Consider the following 15,410-nt stretch of genomic DNA (forward strand, 5'->3'; position numbering starts at 1 on the left):
GCAGTGATGCTATATACCAGTCAACGACAACAGGAAGTTCCCTTGCCTTGTGTAGCTTACGTTCTAGTGTAGGGAAGACTGATAATGAACAGTCAACGTAATAAATAAGTGCACACTATTTCATGCTAAAAGGTGATAGAACAGGGTAAGAAGGTGATTGGGCTACTGGAGGCATATATGTGTGGATCGGTACAGTTCTTCAAAGGTAGTCATCTCATTCTGAAGAATACATCTACACAACTGTAGCAGGTGATGGAAATAACATGCAGATATGTGGTAAAGGGAAACTCATTCCACACAGAGGGAACAGCCATTTCAAAGCTCTAGAGCAGGAGTGCACTTCATATTTTGAGTAATAGCATGAAGGTCAGTATGGCTGAAATAAAACGTGCGAGGAAAAAATAGAAAAAGAGAAAGTCATTGAAGTGGAGTTGTCAAGTAAGCAGTGGGATGTAGAAGTTCAGTGTTTAGGTCCAGGTGGGAGACTCTATGCTCTTCAGGCGGTATTTCAGGCTATGAAACTGTTGAGATCACTCAGGGAGCAACCATAGATAGAAATGAGAAGAAGGCCATGGCCTGAGTGCGGGGTCAGGGAGAAAAGCAAAGAGGACTAAGAAGAAAACACCAGTGCAGTCAGAGGATAGCTAAGATGGCATGGTGTCCTGGAAGTCAATTGAAGAAAATGTATCAAGGAGGAGGGAGTGGTCATGTGTCAGCTGCTACTAAAGGCTGATAAGGTAGTGAGTGTTCTGAGATACTGAGTGATTTTCCTGATGCGGGGTTTGAATGGTGCGTGGTAGGGAGGGAGTGCCCCACCTCTGATTGAGCCTAGCCTGTGCCCAGCAGCCTACACTTCTATTGGCTTTGTTCACTGCTTAAAGCACTTTCATTTTATCAGGGAAATTCTATGCTCTTTGTACATCGATGGGATTTGTCAGTCTCCCAAGTATGTTTCTGGACATATTCATTATTAATAAGTTGAGCCTACTGAATGCTTAAAAATGTACTGTTTAATATTTTATGATATATATGTTAAAATATGAACACAAAGGGGAACTAAAAATTACTCCCAACACCCAGCACACTTAATAAATGTTTATCAAAGTATTTTCCACAGATAATTCTACTAAAATTACCTGAGGGTTTTTAAAAATGCAGGTTCCTGAACCCCCATTCCAGACACCTCCATGTTTTAGCAAGCTCCATAGATCACTTTTGTACAATTAAATTAGAGAATCTCTGCCCTGAGAATCAACTGTTTCCATCTCTAAATTCTTCACAGTCTTGCCGTAGAGAAATCATTTTACAGTTTGGTCTTCAATGTATAGATGTATCATTTTTGCTTTTTATCTCATATGCATCTTTCTGTATATCTGTAAATTCTTCATATTGGTGTCTTCTAATATATCTTAGTACATATATTCAGATATTAGAATATATATTTACATGTATATATTCTGCCACATTAACGTACCACTTTACTAGCTTTTTCTGGATATTAGGCATATGATCTAGGCAGTTTCCTGGTTTGAGCATTAATATATGCTGTGGTGCCAAACATCTTTGTGCAGGGAGTTTCTTCCCTTTCAAGGTCCCTAGCCAGTATATCTTTGCCACAGCAGGTAAGAGGGCCTGATCACTTTCGTGATTTCATAAGTCATGACTCGACAGACTGCCGAAATGCTTCAAGAAATGTGTAGCTCATCATTTCACTACATTACCAGAAGGGGATCTGTGCAGCTAGCTCTCTTTTAAGTCATGTCAAAGTTGGGTTTAGTCACATTTTTCATGTTTTCCTATATAGTAGAAAACTGATGTTGCTTTCTAGTGGTTTTAATTTACATTTCTATAATTTTTAATAAGATTAACCTTGTACACTATTTCTGTTTCTTGCCAGTTAATGCCAAATGGATATTTATTCATTTTGGCTATCAACAGACTAGGGAGATGAACATTTTCTTTCATTTCCTTCTATGAATGTGTTTGCTGTTATTTTGTCTTTTATTTTTCATTCTTAACTTTACTAAATTTTAATATTTTTGTGACTTGATTTGATGCCACCTTGCTAAACTACTTTGTAACACTAATCACACATGGCTATTATTTAAGCTAATAAAGTGGTTCTTGAGTATTGATACAAGCCCAGTTTCACATAAAGCAGTCTGTACAAAAATTCAAACTTTTGGCTGAGCCGGGCCTCTGTCTCTGAAGCTGTAATTTTTAGAAGTTACAATTGCCTGAATGATTAATTACACTTTTAATTACACCAGTAAGGCCATTATTAACTGTTGGCGCCTCCAACAAAACATGCAGATGGCTAATGGTCCTGAGCAATAATTCTTCCTTTTTTTGTCTTTTTATAGGGAAAAAACTGAGGCTGGAGATTTTACCATTCATTTCAATATAGTGCATTCATTTGTGCTTGTCTTACTGTCATACAATAATGGTGTATTAAACAAATTTTTCTGTAATTATGGGTATTGTCTAAAATGCAGAATTAAAATTCACCTCTGAGCTTCTTGGCTTGGACAGACATGTCAAAATATAGACCTGTATAGACAAATTTGTAGCATGCTGACATGCTATTTTCCTTAGAATAGCTTTTCTGGACTTAATAAGGAATATTCTATTTTAACAAAAAGGTGAATTGTAAGAAAAAATTGAATCTACCTCTCCCCCCGCCCCTCACTACCTAGGTATATTGAAAAGGTAAAAAACATAGTGATATGGTAGACCACTAACCTTTTTGAATAGCTATTGCCTGAAGCAAAACCCTCCAAAAACTCTGCTGGAGAAGTCATTCTCAACACTGGACAAGGACCAACTATGTCAGAATCACCTGGGGCTTTTGTGAATATACATATTCCCAGGTCCGACCCTGGTCATAGTCATGACTACATCCATGGCCCAGGAATCTGCTTCTGTTACCCTAGTAATTTTAAGATTTACTGTAGTTCACATAAATTCAATATTGCCTTTAAAGATATGTGACATCTCGCTTATTGTCATGTATTTCTTGAATAGTGACCTGAATTCATTTTCCCAGAGCTCAAACTGTTCTCTCCAACACTACCAAGATACATGCTTATATGATGATGAATATTTACCACTCCTTCCAATACAAATTTTCATACACACATTCATATAAAGGTATCACCTGCTTTTCTGAAGTTCATATTACATCACTTCGCTTTTAAAAAAGACCTAGTGTATTATTTTCTGATGCCATAGTTTAAGGAAGTGCAGTGGACTTTAAAATATTCCATTTTATTTCAGAGTTGGGATCCTCTATACCTGGTCATTGAAATAATGGCATAAGACATGAGGAAAATGGCTGCTGTACTAAATAGACTGAAAATAAACTAAATAGTCAAATGATGCCCGTGATCTGAAGATTCTTATATGCATATTTACTTTTTTATTATTTAAAAATCCTCACCTGAGATTGATATGTTGATATGTTTATTGATTTGAGAGAGAGAGAGAGAGAGAGAGAGAGAGAGATCCTGTATGTACCACGACTAGGTATTGAACCCTCAACCTAGGTATGTGCCTTGACCTGGGATGGAATCCACAAACTTTTTGGTTTACAGGATGATACTCCAACCAACTGAGCTGTCCACCCAGGACTGCATGTTTGCTCTTTCATTAGATATTGGGGCTTAGGATAAGTCCTGAGTTCAGGACCTATGTGAAGTTACTTGGCAATAAACTTATTAGCCTCATTTAATTGCAGTCATAAAGCACCGCATGGCATCCTAGTTACTCGAAGTAATTTCTGATTTTAAAATTATCTAAATTTTTTTGTTTATTTTCTGTTTTGTTCACAGAGAATATGTATAATTCAAAATAAATCCTTCTCTAAACCAAAGTAATTGCAAAGAGAAATTTTAAATTGATAAAGCATAGATGTAAATAAAGAAGGTGGAGAAAGTTAGCAAAAGTCCCTGAGTGTTCCTTTTAGAAAGAAAAGAGATAAAGATGAACAGGGTTCCTTGCATGCCAGAAATGGGAGAAACGACACAATGCATCCTCATCAAACCAACGTGGTGCCAGTAGAAACTCTGCTAGGGAAACTAGTAAAAGGAGGGCATTTGTTGGCAAAACAAGCAAATAGACAAACAAATAAACAAAAAACCCAACAACCAAAACAACCTGCTGAGAAGCAGGCGTAGAGCTTACTTGTGAAAGGGAAGACAAATTTCTCCTAAGAAAGCCACTATTTCTCCTCTGCCTGCCCCGGAGGGCGGAGAATGAGTACAGCAGAAGCAGTCACCATAGAAAGGTAATAAACCTCTGAAGTAGACCTGCACCTGCCAGAGAATCGCGACAATGTGATGTTGTGGTCAGAACCTTTGTGAAACACATTGCAGGAAAACAGCCCTTATATCTATCTTCAAGTATTGGCCAGGTGTACAGTTTTGGTGTCTAGACATTAAATCTGTTCATCAGTGTATAATGTTTACCTGCCACTGTGTGTGTGTGTGTGAGAGAGAGAGAGAGAGAGAGAGAGAGAGAGAGAGAGAGAGAGGAGGTAGATGACACTAAATTGTTTTGTGGCTACACACAATTCTGAGAATATATGATCTGCCTTGGTTTTCATGCGGGTTATAATTGTCTACTTTTTAATTTCACAGTGTGTGGACAATATACGGTGTAATGGTTTAATGACTATAGTATTTGAAGAGAACTCCAAAGTTACTGTGCCACATATGATTAAGTAAGTGCTTTAATACTTTCTCTTACATTTTAATCAAGATCAAATTGGAAGAGAATATACAACCCTGAATAAAATATTGCTTCAATATTATTCTGCTTCATATTATGAATGTTTCTTGACAATAATGTGATAATTCATGATATGCCATTATAAACAAGACTATCAAAATGGTTTTTCAATTTATAGTTTATTGACTCACAGCATAGAAAAATTGTTTTCATACTGTTATGTATGCCTTCACTCAGAACAAAAAATCCTATTGAGGTTTGCAAGTTCAGTATAAAAAGTTGTGAAAGCTGAATGTGTCCAAGGTCAGAGGGTGGATCAAGGTATAGCAGGTACTTTTCGCATCTTCCCAAGGGTATAAATCTTGTTACTCAGATTTGGTTATAGAAATAGATTTAGCTTTTGAAGACACTTAATGTGAATCAGCTGGCTTTTCCACGGTACTGTCTACCCGCTGCCCATATATGCGTTTGTCCTGGAGCCCTATTGCCTGGGGCAGCTATTCTGCTTTCTGTGTTGTTTTGTTAACAAAACAAATCCTATCATTTAAAGTGATCGATAGGGAAACTATAGCATAAACTGCGAGCTTTATCTATAGCTATGTGCCATAGCTATTCGTATTAATGCTTTTGTCTTTATGTACTTTTTTCTTTCTGAATTCAGAAATTGTTTTGGAAGTGTTTTGAAGCTGACAGCATTGTTTCTTATTCTCATTCTTTTGGTTATTTGCATTCCAAATTCTAAGGGTAAAATGTATTTTTAAAAACAGTTCCGTTATATATTTTTTAAAGTTACACGAAACTAAGAAAATGTTTGTCTTCTATACCTTTTTATGTCAGTTTTGGTTGATCTGAGCTGTTTACGCAAAGGCAATAAATAACATTAACTTTTCTCTTCACAGTTATTAACTATAGTTAATATCATTCCAATGGGACAATTTTTAAATCATTAATTATTGTATTAGATGAAGGTAGAGTACATTATACTAGTGCCATAATTACTATAGAAAATATTATAAAAGGGTGATAGTATTTTAGGCTGGGTGAAAGAGGTGAAGGGATTAAGCAAAAACAAAACAAAACAAAAATCAAAACCCACAACTCATAGATAGAGTCAACAGTCTGGCGATTACCAGAGAGAAAGAGGGTGGGGGGCAGATAGAAGAAGGTAAAAGAGGGTAAGGGAGACTTGACTTTAATAAAAGAATGATAATATTTAAAACTACTAGTCAAATTTTAAAATATTTGGGGTAGGATTAAAGATTTATTCAGTGTTCAGTTTTCTAGGTTTTTAGTTTAGTGTAATTAAAAAAAAACAGATTAGTTAAAAATGTCTGATGCTAAGATTAAAATGAAGTATAAAATATTCAATCAAAGGTCCACGTTGTGACTTAGTTTTAAAATTATTGGGTTAGAGTTTTCTTATTAATTTTCTACCCATGAGATTCTTATTTTAATATTTTAGAATATAATATATATTATTTCATTTGTTTAAAAAGTATTCTCTTGAAGGTTAGACAGCCATGAAAATCCAAAGTGCTTTAGAATGAGAATATATAGTTGGTCATTGCAGTCGAATTATAAGCTTCTAAACCCAGGGCAATTGCATACCCACTATTCATACATTTTGTTGACTTTAAAAATTAATACAGATAAAAACTTTAGCTTTGTGCCTGACTGATTATGACTGGCACCCAAATGCCTCTTCTGTCCCCTTTGATGGCAGTTTGACCAGTGTCCACGTCCGATCTCATTTGTGTAACTACCTCTTTAACGGATCCAGACTTTCCTGCCTTTGCATACACAGAGGGGACGCTGGAATGAGCAGGAACTGTGTGTCAAGACAGAAAACTCTGTCTCGATCTGTAAGAAGTTTCTGTTAGAGTCACACGTTTTGATGCACATCTGTACTATACTAGATGTATGCCCAACGCAGAGTTCCATATATTTCTTTGTTCTAGTTTTCCCCACCTCACTGAGCCTGATTCTTCTCACTCATAGAAAAGCGGATGATTTTGCAATATCTGTTCCTTATGATAGTCTCCTCCATGGCCCTTTTCTACCTTAAATTCTGTAGTCTTGCCTCTCTGTACATCTCCCTTGCTGTATACCATAAAAAAAAAAAAAAAAAAAGAGACATTTTGCAGAGTTAAAAGAAAAGTTATCTTAATCAGGTCTTGTTACTGACATGGCATCACTTTGCAGGTACTCACTTACTTTTAAATCTTAATAATTATAATAGGTGATATGGGTTTGATGTCTTAAGATTGTTTAAGTGTTTATCAAATGAGACCTGTTACTATTGTAAGAGGCTTAAATAACACATTATATTTTTCTTGAAAGTCCCTTAGGAAATAAACACCTTGTTCAGTGTAATAAAAGAAAATTAAATAATTTCATAATATTTAATTTTGAAATTAAAAATTAAAATTATGAAAATGTAATCATAATTTTGAAACAGTGGTATAATTAGTCAGCTTTATTTTATTTTATATTTAATTTTAATTATATATTTTATTTAACCCAAAAATCCAAAATATTAACTTTTTAACATCTAACCAACTAAGAAGTATTAATGAGATCATTTACATTTTAGTCAGTATTATTTTAATTTCATGTTGGCTACAACATTTATTTTTCCTCCTAGTGTTTTGGTTTAAGAAATTATAATCAAAAGATGCAAAGCTCAAACTACAATTAAAATGTAAAATTGTGACATTTATCAGGTGAAAATATCCCCTTAAGTGGTGTTTTACATTTTATGTATTAGGTTGAGGCTTGCTTTCTTTTAATAATAGTTGACCTGAACTTTCCTAGAAAATAGAGGTTTTTGGTGGGAAATGGGAGAAAAGATGATTGCCTCAGTCAGCCATCTTTAGACAGACTGATTCATAAAAGTTTTGAAGGTCTTTTTATAAATGAGAAAATTGAGAACCAGAAAAATACAGTTGCATGAGGGTCACAAAATGAATAGAAGAAAGAGCCACAAAGTTTTCAAAAATCTCAGAAGAGGTACTTGTGCATTTTCGAGATCAGTAATGAGACTAAAACTAGCAGCCCACCCTCAGTCGGTTCCGGTTCCTCGATTCCTCCGATTCCTCCGCAAGGGTTAGCGGCTCATTTAAAATGCCCTTTCATGCAGCCATTAGAAATACTTCCATTTGCACTGAGCATACTTTGGGGTGGGAAGTTTCCAAGAGCAAGCTAAGAAAGCTATTGATTCCTTTTTATCCAAAAGAAAATAAATATATAATTTGAAACCCCTCAAAGTGCTGAAAGCAGTAAGTAAGGGCACTCTCAGCAAGCCAACTGACCCTGAGCAAGCAGTTGCTTCACTGAACATCATTGGCCCTGTAGCGTATCCTTTAATCAAGTGCTGAAATCCAGGGCTTCACTGATCGCCTGTTCTGAGATGTTGCAATGAAGGGGAACAAAGGATCTCAGAAGGGAATGTGAGGGCTCAGGGCAGTCCTAAAGAAGGAGCGCATTTCTCTGAGTCATATTTGGGTTCAACCTCTGCTACTGAGTTTTTCCTCTTGCAGACTGCTCCTCCGCTGGCCTCTTGCCCTTTTAACAAAGGTTCACCAGAGCCAAGGGCTCTGAGCATGGCAAGGGATCCTGAGGGCTGCTGTGTGAAACCTCTCCCCAGTTTGCTCCTCCACCTGGAGAGGCTGCTCAAGCTTCCAGTTTTTACTCCAGTTGGATGGAAGCGCAGCCAGATGGAAGGTTTTACAGAATGAGAAAAAGCAGAGTGCTGCAGCAACAGCTTCTAGAAGGGTCTGCAGCCTATGTTTCACCTTTTTTTCTATTAAGATAAAGTTGGTATATAACATATTAGTTTCAGGTGTACATTATAATTTGATACCTGAGAAGTTGAAAGGGGATCACCACCATAAGTCTAGTTACTACTCATCACCATGCAATTGACCCCCTTCACGCATCGTACGTTTTTTTAAAAAATGAAGACATTTTTAATACTGAAGAATATTGAAAACATAATGAAACAAAGCATTTTACCCAACTTATAAATTGTCCTCATGAAATGGATAGCCTTAAATGCATCAATAAGCTAGAAAGAATGGAATAAATTAGGCATTTGACTCAAGATGTTAGAATGACAAGATAAACTATAAGGAAATTGTAGGAAGGAAATAATTAAGATAAGAACAGACATTAATAAATTAAAGTATAGAAAAACAGTAAAACTGAGGGAAAAATATAACATAATCTATTAGTTTGGTCAAGAAAAACGGGGGAAACAGAAGCACACAAAATTAGAAGTGAGAAAAGGAAATAACCACTGATACAGCAATGATATCCCTCTGTGGGGAGAATGCCAGACATTACTTTTTAAGGGCCTTTTGATACTCTGATTTCAGGACATAAGCAAAGCCCCTCCTAAATAGGGTTTTGGCCTCATTTTCCTAATAAAGCATGATTGTAGTAGAGAGAGAAGGGAAGGGTAGCAGATAATGCCACCCCCAAACACTGCACTTTGTTATATTGATTATTTTGAGCAATTGAAACTTGAAAATCAGCAAATGCATGGAGAGGCTTTCTCTGAATTCCCCTTACCTGCCTAAAGACATATCCTCTAAATGGACCTTGATTGTCATAAATCCCTTCCCAGGGAGTTTCATCAACCAGGGAGGATTGACCTTTATCACAGGAGAGGGGACTAGAAGCCCACACCACTCCCAGACCAAGTGTCACACACTGTTTTATCTCCCATCTATTCTTCTAAAGACCCATTCATCTTTCCTAATCTTTATTTACTCTTCCTTAAGAGGCTGCCATTTCTCCTCTCCTTTCCCTATTAAGCCAGTGTTTAATCCTGAATCTAAGCCATCTGGGGGAATTACTCATTTCTCGCTATCTCCCATGTATCCATGTTAATAAAATTGTTTATTTTTCTCTTGCTAATCTGTCCTTTACTACAGGGGTCTCAGGCAAGAACTCAAAAGAGCAGAGGGAAAATTATTTTTGCTCGCCTAAAGAAGGAATCTACAAAATGAACTGAATTATTATTACCTCCTTCACAATCAAGTCTGAGCTTCCTAAATTATAATAGCATATTTGACATTTTTATATCCCTGCCTTGTCGTATGTGATGTATCATGTCAACATCTTTTATCAAATGCAAAGGGATGTCCATAAACAAATACTCAGTGGCCTAGAGAAGCCATGTCTTGGGTTTGTTCTCACATTCCTGCTTTGTGCATAGGTCTGATGCCCGTCTTCATAAAGATGATGTCGACATTTGCTTCAGTAAAACACTCAACTCCTGCAAAGTGCCCCAGATCCGTTATGCCAGTGTGGAGCGCCTCTTGGAGCGGCTGACAGACTTGCGGTTTCTTAGTATCGATTTCCTCAACACCTTCCTGCACACCTATCGTATTTTCACAACGGCAGATATGGTACTGGCAAAGCTTTCCGACATATACAAGAGGCCTTTTACCTCCATCCCTGTCAGGTAGGCCCGGGATTTGCCTCTCATGCAGGTGTCGTCATCCTCGTCCCTGGGTCTCCCACAGATGAGCAGCCCCACTGTATGGAGCTGCTCTGAGGGTGTTGTCTTGCCTTTGACCTTACCAGGCGTCACCAGTAGGAGGGTGAGCAGAGGTCACAGACAGCTCCTGAGGGAAGAAGCTGAGAACCCTGAAGTCCCCAAGTGGCCTCTGCTTGCTCTGTGATTATTTGGAAGCTAACTTCATTACCTGAGGCTTTTCTGTTTTATTATTTCCAGTTGGGCTTTTCAAACTTTAATATGCATAAGAATCACCAGGGGGTCTTGGGACATCACAGGCTCTGATTCAGTAGGTCTGGAGTGGAGCCCAAGTTCAGCATTTCTAACAAGCTGCCCAGAGATACCAGTGCTACTTGGTCCTTGGACCACAGTTTAGTAGCAAAGGATCAGACATGGCCAAAAAAGTGTCTGTGTACTTTGGCAAGTGCATGGAATACAGGTAGCACTGAAAAAGGAAATCCAGCAACAGAAGTGTGATGATTTTTGTGGCCTTTTTATGTAGGCAGCATGTTCTTGAATGACATCAGGGGAATCGTTTTCACTTGGCTGCAATATGGTTTTTGCTCATATTTTTAGGTCACTGGAATTGTTTTTTGCTACCAGCCAGAACAACAGAAGTGAACAGTTGGTGGATGGCAAGTCCCCACGCCTGCGTCGCAAATTCTCTTCCCCACCGCCCCTAGCTGTGTCCAGAACGTCCTCCCCGGTGAGGGCCAGAAAGCTGTCATTGACTTCTCCCTTGAACTCAAGGGTAGGCGCGTTGGACCTGACCACCGCCTCGGCGTCCAGCAGTCCCACCACCACCCACAGCCCTGCTGCGTCCCCACCACCGCACACTGGTAAAGTACCGCTGGATCTTAGCAGAAGCCTTTCTTCTCCAGAGCAAAACCCAGGATCTGTAGAAGAGCATGTAGATAACCCCCGTGTGGATCTGTGTAACAAGCTAAAACGAAGTATTCAAAGAGGTATTATCCGGCTGCCCCAACCCCTGATTGCTGGCCACCTGCTTCCGCACCATTCCTTCTGGAACCCTAGTTCCCTTCCTTCATGGCTTCTGCATAGAAAATAGAAGGTAGACAATGAGTAGTTAGAAGAAAAAAATTCCTGTAGTTCCCTCTAGCTTTTGTGGAGAGGAGATCAAGGTTAGCTCTCTGAATATCTTCTGTAGAAAAGGCTACTTGCAGTTAGTTGTCTGTGGAAGAATAGCATTTTCTGAATATTACTGGAAGGTTCTTCATGGAACATGACTAAGGCTGGTTGGGTAAAGTGCCTGCGTAGCATGATACTCTGCGTAGAGGTAGTTTGTGGGCACCTTCATCCATGAGCTTGACCCTCAGAGTCTTCTCCTCCTGCAGGGTCTGCCTTAAGCACCTGTACTGCTTCCAGCCTCCCCTGCAAAGGATGATCTAGCCCGGACACATTGAGATGGCTTCTTCAGTTTAGTTACCATGGCAACACTCCATATTACAAAGGAAATATAAGGAGAAAAATCAAATCTGAAACAGTGTTTATTGTCCATGGCATCCAAAATGGTTCTTTTAGAGGTGGATTAGATGGTTTGTTTTCCTAATTAAATTCTCTAATGACTTCCTATCATACTTAAAGTGCATTCTCCCTGTCAAGGCCTTCAGACCCTATGAGAATTGGATGCTATCTCCCTCTCAACCTGTGCTCCTGCCATGCTCCCTCATCTACTGGGCTCTAGTTACATTGGTTTCCTTTTTATTTTTATTTTTTAAAACCTCACTTGAGATGTATTTATTGATTTTAGAGGTAGAGTAAAAAAAAAATTGATGTGAGAGAGAAACATCAGTCAGTTGCCTCCTGTACACACCCCAACTAGGGATTGAACCCACAACCTTTTGGTGCACAGAATGACACTCCAACAAACTTAGCCACTCTGCCAAGGGCTGATTTCCTTTTTGCATGACAGAAAAACCTCAATCATCGCTACTTCAGGGCCTTTGCATGTGTTCTTCCCTCTGCCTGGACAGTCTTTCCCCCCTAAAAGTTCCATGAGATTAGCAACCTTATCTATCTTGTTCACCTCTGTACACTCAGGGCCTTAGCCAGTGACTGGCAGGTAGTAAATTTTTGTTAAATGAATGAATGAAGCAAAACTTTCAGTGAACTAATTGGGGGTCCTGTGGCACATCACCTTACCTTCCTCAGCTTGGTGCAAGGTAGGTAGAGGTTATCCTTTTTGCTTTTATAATCCAGTGTTTCTGTGATGTAAACAAGAAAGGTTTCACAGCCAAATTAGCAAACAGCTTTATTTTTTGTTGTATAATAACTGATGTACTTACTGATAACCCCAAAATTGTGAAATTAATCAAAGTGTCCAAGTTTCACAGGGGATCACACAGATGGAAGCAGAGACCCTCTGCTCTTGTACCTGCTTGAATCTTCTATGTACTTTCCGGCTCATTTAAATAAGCTTCCCTAGTGAAGTACTTAATGGCATTTTAAGTGGAGCGGTTGTCATCATCAAAATTAGCAACCTTTTAAACAAGAAATTCTTTAAATTGACAACTTAGCAACTAAGGAGGAGGAAAGGAGGAAGATAATTAAAAAGTCATTAGAACAACAAGTTTCAGCAGCATCATGATGGATTCTTCTTGGGAATAATGAGGCAGTGCACAAGCTGACAAGTGCATCCGGGATTCGATCCAGCACCCGTGCTTGGGCACTTCCACCAGCAGAACGACGTAGGGAGGCTTATCTCAGTCCTCCGCTCTGGGCAGGGCGCGCTGGGAAGTGCTGAGGTTTCCCAGAATAGTGGAAGTTCTTTCCCCTTTTTTATTGGATTGCAGTAAATAGAGGAGAAGAAACCTGGAGATAAATCTAGATTCTTGTGTTATTTTGAGTTCAAGAGATTTAGAAATAAGCACGTGAGTGCCAGATATTTGATTCCCCCTGGAGCTAGAATGAGAGCACAGTAGGTCTTTTCAAGAGTCATTGCTTCAGTTCTTCTCTGGGAAGGTTGCTCTGCTACAGTGTCCATAATGGTAAGTAAACACTGTACCCAGTCCCTTATACTCTTAGTTATGTGGAGAAGATAGATATCACATAACTATAAAGGTAGTAATAGAGATATAGACGGAGTGCTCTGGAGGGTGAAAAACACAGGAAATCATGTCTGGTAGAGCAGCATCAGGACATGCCATTGACATGAGCCAGAGGAATTGATACGTGGGGTATAGATGGGTGAACAATATGAGCAAAGGGCTAGTGTTAGCCCCCCAGTGGTGAAAGGCATTTCTGAGAGCAGGAGACATCATTGCTTTTGAAGAGACAGGCATTGGTCAGTTCTGATGCCATGTGCAGCCCTACAGAGCAGACCCTGGCACTAGTCTTCCTAGGACTTTCTAATATTGAGGAAACTTTGAAAAAAAAAAAAACTAACCTTTCCTAAAAATCATTCTTCTTCTCCCTTTCCTTTTTCTTCTTCTTCTTTACCATCTTAACCATTTTTAAGTGTATAATTTAGTATTGTTAAGTGTAGTCACACTGTTGTGCAACTAATCTCCAGACCAGGCCAAGATAAATGAGAGCGAACTGGATCAAGCTCTCAGAGAAGGACCCTGGCAAAGGCTGCCAAGACCTGTCAGTGCAGATGCTGGACAGAGGTGGGATCAGTGTGGATGCAGCCAGTGCTGACTAGAGAACCCGTCATGTGGCAGCATTGATCATTTATGTGCAGGGGCCACAGATGAAGAGAGCCCGTTAATAACAGTGTGGCAAAAATATTACCCGTTAATAACAGTGTGGCAAAAATATTAGGTTCTCTCTCATGTTAGAGAAGTAGCTCAGGTTGGGGGCTTAACACCTCTGTGTTCACTGGATTCCCTTAAAGTAAACGATTTTCAGTTACATTGCCAGGGGTTAGTTTATCCACGTGGTTCATGGGTTAGAAATGTCATTTTACTGTTCCAGGTCATGGCGAAAAGCAGAGCTTCTTTTACTCAGGGTGATGCAGAAGTTCAAGGTTGTATCTAGGTGAGGCCCATGGCACTGGATAAAGTGCATTTGAGCCAGCCTCCATTCCAAAGACGCCTCTGCCCATCCACCAGTGCATCCCCCTTATCTCTCCTTTTTACTGTGACTTTTCTCCCCAGAACTTTCATTAAGCACTTTGTTCTCGGCCACGTCTGCGCATCTTTATTTTTTCCACTTTCTGTAGCTTTCTTCTGGTTACTTTTAATGTATTCATGTCCATCTTGTTCTTAAAAATATTTAAGGTGGTCATTCAAACAGGCACATGGTACAACTGGATTAAAAATAAAATAGACAAGGAAATCAGACCATGAAGAAAAGTTGTGGGAGGTTAGTGAGAAAATGAATATTGTGTGGTCCTCTGCAGTTCCCAGAGTTGCCCTGATTTTGGTCCTGAATATAATTAATTACGTGATTCTTGCTGGAACCTAAGATAGATTGGTATGCAGACACATCTTTTTTTTTTTTTTCCCTACTGAGACTTGAGAACAATTTATCCCCATGTGTCCTGTCAAGGAAACACTGAGCGTAGGAAGCTTAGAATTAATACTGGGGGCTAGGGAGCTTTTCAGCATTTTTCTGAATGCTGAAACAAAGGGATTATAGACTTAGTTTTTTATTTTATTTTGTATTGCTATACAGTTAACTGGTCAAAAATAGTTCAGGGATGAAACACTTTACTTGTCTGACAAGTTTACAGTGTGTGTGCGTGCGTGCGATGTCTGTAGAAGCCAGGAGTGCTGTTGTGTTAACTCTACTGTCTAATCTTGAACATTCCAATTGGCAGAGAAAAGGGAGACGTTGGTCTGTCTTTAATTTGAAAGATGTTTGCTTGTGCTTTGCATAATGTTAACACTTTTAAACAGTTGGCAAACTTGAATAAGAATCATATGCCAACAGTTTATACATTTTCTGCTTTTCACTTCAGGACACGAGTCCACACAACCTCATTGCATAAGGCCAGCTTCATCCATTAGGCCAGTACTGAGGCTAGAGGTCTTTCTCATTGCTGCTCAGCTAGACAGTTTGCAGGGTGCATCCTTTGAAAAAGGCTAGGGACCTTTGTGTGATTTTATTGTCATTGCAGTTACAACGCTGGCCTTGCAGTAATTCCTGGCAGGAGAACTTCAAATGACAAGAAGGGAAAGAAGAGGAATAGGAA

At 38.9% G+C, this 15,410-nt stretch overlaps 1 protein-coding gene across 1 annotated transcript in view; it reads left to right on the forward strand.

Moving 5' to 3' along the window:
* The window catches only part of RASGRF2 (Ras protein specific guanine nucleotide releasing factor 2), a 189,854-nt gene that overhangs the window by 98,868 nt on the left and 75,576 nt on the right, over positions 1 to 15,410 (forward strand). Inside the window, exons 13-15 of the mRNA XM_090276431.1 lie at positions 4,638 to 4,720; positions 9,950 to 10,198; positions 10,829 to 11,217. Coding sequence (XP_090132557.1) covers positions 4,638 to 4,720; positions 9,950 to 10,198; positions 10,829 to 11,217 — 721 coding nt within the window. The remainder of the gene's footprint in view (positions 1 to 4,637; positions 4,721 to 9,949; positions 10,199 to 10,828; positions 11,218 to 15,410) is intronic.

This window comes from Furipterus horrens, unplaced genomic scaffold (genome assembly GCF_987537825.1).
Source record: "Furipterus horrens unplaced genomic scaffold, mFurHor1.1.pri manual_scaffold_5, whole genome shotgun sequence".
Classification (NCBI taxonomy): domain Eukaryota; kingdom Metazoa; phylum Chordata; class Mammalia; order Chiroptera; family Furipteridae; genus Furipterus; species Furipterus horrens.